Here is a 7,500-nt window from a genome sequence, read left to right as displayed (position 1 = left end):
CACACACCTCATCACACACTCCATACTGTCTGCCCCAGCGTGAGTCTCACACACCTCATCACACACACACCTCATCACACACACACCTCATCACACACACCTCATCACACACACCTCATCACACACTCCATACTGTCTGCCCCAGTGTGAGTCTCACACACCTCATCACACACACACCTCATCACACACACACCTCATCACACACACACCTCATCACACACACCTCATCACACACACCTCATCACACACTCCATACTGTCTGTCCCAGTGTGAGTCTCACACACCTCATCACACACACCTCATCACACACTCCATACTGTCTGCCCCAGCGTGAGTCTCACACACCTCATCACACACACCTCATCACACACTCTATACTGTCTGCCCCAGCGTGAGTCTCACACACCTCATCACACACACCTCATCACACACACACCTCATCACACACACCTCATCACACACTCCATACTGTCTGCCCCAGCGTGAGTCTCACACACCTCATCACACACACCTCATCACACACTCCATACTGTCTGCCCCAGCGTGAGTCTCACACACCTCATCACACACACCTCATCACACACTCCATACTGTCTGCCCCAGCGTGAGTCTCACACACCTCATCACACACACCTCATCACACACTCTATACTGTCTGCCCCAGCGTGAGTCTCACACACCTCATCACACACACACACACCTCATCACACACACACCTCATCACACACACCTCATCACACACACCTCATCACACACTCCATACTGTCTGCCCCAGCGTGAGTCTCACACACCTCATCACACACACCTCATCACACACTCCATACTGTCTGCCCCAGTGTGAGTCTCACACACCTCATCACACACACACCTCATCACACACACACCTCATCACACACACACCTCATCACACACACACCTCATCACACACACCTCATCACACACACCTCATCACACACTCCATACTGTCTGTCCCAGCGTGAGTCTCACACACCTCATCACACACACCTCATCACACACTCCATACTGTCTGCCCCAGCGTGAGTCTCACACACCTCATCACACACACCTCATCACACACTCCATACTGTCTGCCCTGTTGTGAGTCTCACACACCTCATCACACACACACCTCATCACAAACACACCTCATCACACACACACCTCATCACACACACCTCATCACACACTCCATACTGTCTGCCCCAGTGTGAGTCTCACACACCTCATTACACACTCCATACTGTCTCCCCCAGCGTGAGTCTCACACACCTCATCACACACACACCTCATCACACACACACCTCATCACACACACACACCTCATCACACACACACCTCATCACACACACACCTCATCACACACACACCTCATCACACACACCTCATCACACACACCTCATCACACACACACCTCATCACACACACCTCATCACACACACCTCATCACACACTCCATACTGTCTCCCCCAGCGTGAGTCTCACACACCTCATCACACACACACCTCATCACACACACACACCTCATCACACACACACCTCATCACACACACACCTCATCACACACACACACCTCATCACACACACACACCTCATCACACACACACCATACTGTCTCTACACACGCCACAATGTATGAAATCCAAATTTCATAATAAATAAATATATATATATAAAAGCTGTGACATAGTTAATCTGGTTCATTTTTTTCTTTTCTTTGGCTAGTAGAAATTCTGAATGGCCGGTAACTTAAAAATGTAGTAGCTAAATTGGCCGGTGAGTGAAAAGTTAATTTGAGGCCTGATTGTGTTTGCTGTGATTCAGTGAACTTCACGTACCCGTCGCTGGAGGAGCCGAAGCCTGTGATCGAGTGTGAAGAGCATGAGCCTGCGCTGATCAACGGCTCTACTGTGACCCAGGACCCGCCAGCAGAACCGCTCGCTAACACACACACACCCCTCGCTCAGCCCGCCGCCACTGACGCCGCCTCCTCGCCCAGACACACTCCACAGGTGAGTCTCACACACACACTCCACAGGTGAGTCTCACACACACACTCCACAGGTGAGTCTCACACACACACTCCACAGGTGAGCCTCACACACACACTCCACAGGTGAGTCTCACACACACACTCCACAGGTGAGTCTCACACACACACACACACACACACACACACACACAGCGCTCACTGGCTACCTTTACATGCAACCAAATAATCCGTTAGTAATGGGACTGAGGGCTCAATCGCACTGAAAGCTTCATGTAAACGCCTTAATCGATCCAGTTGAACTCGATCCCACTGAGATTTCGAGCCGATTGAAAGAGGCGTTATTCATTTTCTAATCCGATCGAGAGAACATGTAAGCACTTGATCGGATTGAAAACCGAAACTGAAAGCACTGCGCATGTGCGATGACGTAGAAATAGCGTAATTTTACAGTTCATATGATCACGGTCTCCAAATTATGACTAGAAATAGATAAATATGAAGTGCTGTTTAAGATAATGTAGGAGATTACCCGCGCAAACAGCGGGAAACTGTATATACGTGCAGTGTGTGCATGTCAAGAAATCAATTCCGATTTGAAGCTTGTGACATATAACACACACATCAACCCGATCACGTTTAGTGTTCATGTAAACACTACGCTCGCATGTAAACATAGCCACTGATTCACACACACACACACGTTCAACGGACGCATGGGATTCGCGGATTAACTGCTACATTTAACCATCATAGAGTGAAAGTTTATCATTTGGAGGTGTTTTGTCTTGCCAATTTTACACATTCAAACTATTTTACACGTGGAAGAAGAGGCGAAAGTCAGGACTCGCGTGTTATCTGTGCGCACACGCACACACACACACACACACACACACACACACACACAATGATGTCTAAATACCCATCTCGGCAAGTATTCTCTTCATAAATGAACAGTTGATAAAGAAACGGATGTGTGTCAGTATAGTCGGTCTGTGCATTCGGTCTTAAAGTGACAGCAGCCTAATAACATTCCTCTGTTTCCTGTGTTATTAATGTTCATAAAACAACTTAATACAGCTTTAACAAAGATGAGACTATATTTAGTTTCTACAGTGCGCAAATAGTGTTATTTTACCTTTAGGCTTAATTATTAATTTATGTACCTGAATACTATTGTTAGACTTTGTAACTTTATTTAGTATTAATCTCTGCTTGTAATTTGTGTATTTGTTCTTATTTTATTCCTGACTGTTCACTTGTTTTTGATAATGTTTGAACTTTATCAGTTAGGATAGTAGTTTTTAGTTTCCGATCCGTGGCTCAAAAAGCGTAAATGATCCGAACCGTGAATTTTGTGATCCACTGCACCACTGTCTCACACACACGTCTCCACCGTCTCACACACACGTCTCCACCGTCTCACACACACGTCTCCACCGTCTCACACACACGTCTCCACCGTCTCACACACACATCTCCACCGTCTCACACACACGTCTCCACCGTCTCACACACACATCTCCACCGTTCCTCAGGTCGACCGCACGAAGAAGCCTTCGGTGAAGCTGCCGTCGAGTGTGAAGATCAGCGACGAGCCTCCGGTTAACGACAGCCCTGCGGTGCCCAACGGCCTGGTTCTGCCGGACCGCTCCACCAAACCCGGCGGACCCCGGAGCGACCCGTCCCGAGCGCTGAGCGCAGAGGAGCGCCGGGAGATCCAGGCCGAGACGCTCAGCCTGATGGAGACGGCCCGGAGGGAGCAGGAGCAGCGCAGGAGAGAGAGAGAGGCGGCCGAGAGACACCAGCGGGAGCAGAAGGAACAGGAGGATGAGGAGGAGAAGAGGAAGAGGCTGGAGAGACAGAAAGCAGAAGAAGAGCAGGATCTGGGAGAAGCGGGTCGAGACGAGAAGGAGAAGAGCAGGAGAACACAGAAGGACGTCACACTGGACCCTGCCATGAAGAGCATGTCTCTGGACTCACATGTGCCCTCGAGTGCTGTGAGTGACTCTCTCACACACACACACTCTCACACACACATTAACCTCATCCCTAAACCTACCTGTGTGTGTGTGTTTCAGAGGGAGTCTCTGATGAGAGCACACAGTGAGGAGATGGGCCGAACCGTACCTGGGCTGCCGGACGGCTGGATGAAGGTAAGAGGAAACAGCAGCAGGTGTGTGTGTGTGTGTGAGTGTGTGTGTGTGTGTGTGAGTGTGTAACACACTCTGATGCTCTGCTCTGCAGTTTCTGGACACGGTGACGGGCACCTACAGGTATTACCACTCGCCCACCAACCGCGTGCACCTGTACCCTCCCGAGGTCAACACGCCTCAGGTCCCGATCCAGCCCAGCTCAGCCGGAGCCCAGCCGGAGCCGGAGAGAGAGAGAGAGACGGAGCGAGAGAAGCAGAGAGAGAGGGAGAGAGAGAGAGATCAGTCTAAGCTCAAGCGCTCGTACTCGTCTCCAGACATCAGCCAAGAGCTCAACGAGACCAGGAGACCAGCAGCCGTGCCTACTATCAACCGAGAGAACAAGTACGAGCTCACACACACACACACACACACACACACACACACACACTTCAGCAGCCGTGCCTACTATCAACCGAGAGAACAAGTACGAGCACACACACACACACACACACACACACACACACACACACACACACACACACACACACACTTCAGCAGCCGTGCCTACTATCAACCGAGAGAACAAGTACGAGCACACACACACACACACACACACACACACACACACACACACACACACACACACACACACACACACACTCCAGCAGCCGTGCCTACTATCAACCGAGAGAACAAGTACGAGCTCACACACACACACACACACACACACTTCAGCAGCCGTGCCTACTATCAACCGAGAGAACAAGTACGAGCACACACACACACACACACACACACACACACACACACACTTCAGCAGCCGTGCCTACTATCAACCGAGAGAACAAGTACGAGCACACACACACACACACACACACACACACACACACACACACACACACACACTCCAGCAGCCGTGCCTACTATCAACCGAGAGAACAAGTACGAGCTCACACACACACACACACACACACACACACACACACACACACACACACACACACACTCCAGCAGCCGTGCCTACTATCAACCGAGAGAACAAGTACGAGCACACACACACACACACACACACACAAACACACACTTACACTTCAGCAGCCGTGCCTACTATCAACCGAGAGAACAAGTACGAGCTCACACACACACACACACACACACACACACACACACACACACACACACACACACACACACACACACACTCCAGCAGCCGTGCCTACTATCAACCGAGAGAACAAGTACGAGCACACACACACACACACACACACACAAACACACACTTACACTTCAGCAGCCGTGCCTACTATCAACCGAGAGAACAAGTACGAGCTCACACACACACACACACACACACACACACTCCAGCAGCCGTGCCTACTATCAACCGAGAGAACAAGTACGAGCACGCACACACACACACACACACACACACACACACACACACACACACACTCCAGCAGCCGTGCCTACTATCAACCGAGAGAACAAGTACGAGCACACACACACACACACACACACACACTCCAGCAGCCGTGCCTACTATCAACCGAGAGAACAAGTACGAGCACGCACACACACACACACACACACACACACACACACACACACACACACACACACACACACTCCAGCAGCCGTGCCTACTATCAACCGAGAGAACAAGTACGAGCACACACACACACACACACACACACACTCCAGCAGCCGTGCCTACTATCAACCGAGAGAACAAGTACGAGCACGCACACACACACACACACACACACACACACACACACACACACACACACACACACACACACACTCCAGCAGCCGTGCCTACTATCAACCGAGAGAACAAGTACGAGCTCACACACACACACACACACACACACACACACACACACACACACACACACACACACACACACACACACACACACACACACACACTTCAGCAGCCGTGCCTACTATCAACCGAGAGAACAAGTACGAGCTCACACACACACACACACACACACACACACTTCAGCAGCCGTGCCTACTATCAACCGAGAGAACAAGTACGAGCTCACACACACACACACACACACACACACACACACACACACACACACACACACACACACACACAGCAACCTTATTTTTAAAATTGCATGTAAAATGTAAACCCATGCTGAGTGTGTGTGTGTGTGTGTGTGTGTGTCAGGCCTCTGACGGCCTCCTATAAGACAGTGGAGATCTCCCGCCCGTCGGCTGCTAAGATCCGGAACCTGAACCCGGTGTTCGGGGGTCAGGGGCCGTTACTAACCGGCCTCCGTAACCTTGGCAACACCTGCTACATGAACTCCATCCTCCAGTGTCTGTGTAACACCGTTGCCATGGCGGAGTATTTCAACAGGAACTACTATCAGGACGACATCAACAGGTATGACATCACTCTGGTCTAGTGTAGTCAAAAGTACAGACTTCGGTACCAAGTCGATACTGAAATTAAAAAAATGTGACGCTTTGAACGGAATCATAAACACCTCTGATTGGCCGTTGTGCTCATCGGATATGTCTGTGATTGGCTACAATGATCAGCGCAGGGGAGCGTTTGAGTGTGTGTGTGTCTGTGCAAGCGCTCGCGTGTGTGTGTGTCTGTGCAAGCGCTCGCGTGTGTGTGTGTCTGTGCAAGCGCTTGCGTGTGTGTGTGTGTGTGTCTGTGCAAGCGCTCGCGTGTGTGTGTGTGTGCAAGCGCTCGCGTGTGTGTGTGTCTGTGCAAGCGCTCGCGTGTGTGTGTGTCTGTGCAAGCGCTTGCGTGTGTGTGTGTGTGTCTGTGCAAGCGCTCGCGTGTGTGTGTGTGTGTCTGTGCAAGCGCTCGCGTGTGTGTGTGTCTGTGCAAGCGCTCGCGTGTGTGTGTGTCTGTGCAAGCGCTCGCGTGTGTGTGTGTCTGTGCAAGCGCTCGCGTGTGTGTGTGTGTCTGTGCAAGCGCTCGCGTGTGTGTGTGTGTCTGTGCAAGCGCTCGCGTGTGTGTGTGTGTCTGTGCAAGCGCTCGCGTGTGTGTGTGTGTCTGTGCAAGCGCTCGCTTGTGTGTGTGTGTCTGTGCAAGCGCCCGCGTGTGTGTGTGTGTCTGTGCAAGCGCTCGCTTGTGTGTGTGTGTCTGTGCAAGCGCTCGCTTGTGTGTGTGTGTCTGTGCAAGCGCCCGCGTGTGTGTGTGTGTGTGTGTGTGTGTCTGTGCAAGCGCTCGCTTGTGTGTGTGTGTCTGTGCAAGCGCCCGCGTGTGTGTGTGTCTGTGCAAGCGCCCGCGTGTGTGTGTGTCTGTGCAAGCGCTCGCGTGTGTGTGTGTCTGTGCAAGCGCTCGCGTGTGTGTGTGTGTCTGTGCAAGCGCTCGCGTGTGTGTGTGTGTGTCTGTGC

At 51.3% G+C, this 7,500-nt stretch overlaps 1 protein-coding gene across 2 annotated transcripts in view; it reads left to right on the top strand.

The window, feature by feature from the left end:
* Positions 1–7,500, top strand: part of usp8 (ubiquitin specific peptidase 8) — a 26,438-nt gene that overhangs the window by 9,121 nt on the left and 9,817 nt on the right. For both annotated transcript variants that reach the window (XM_077241920.1, XM_077241919.1), the window contains exons 10-14: positions 1,822–2,009; positions 3,526–3,987; positions 4,069–4,143; positions 4,235–4,524; positions 6,311–6,529. In XM_077241920.1, the coding sequence (XP_077098035.1) occupies positions 1,822–2,009; positions 3,526–3,987; positions 4,069–4,143; positions 4,235–4,524; positions 6,311–6,529 (1,234 nt within the window). The remainder of the gene's footprint in view (positions 1–1,821; positions 2,010–3,525; positions 3,988–4,068; positions 4,144–4,234; positions 4,525–6,310; positions 6,530–7,500) is intronic.

This window comes from Siphateles boraxobius, unplaced genomic scaffold (assembly GCF_051911475.1).
Source record: "Siphateles boraxobius isolate OS27281-9 unplaced genomic scaffold, OSU_SipBor_1 247, whole genome shotgun sequence".
NCBI lineage: Eukaryota > Metazoa > Chordata > Actinopteri > Cypriniformes > Leuciscidae > Siphateles > Siphateles boraxobius.
This window is presented reverse-complemented; position numbering and strand designations above follow the sequence as displayed.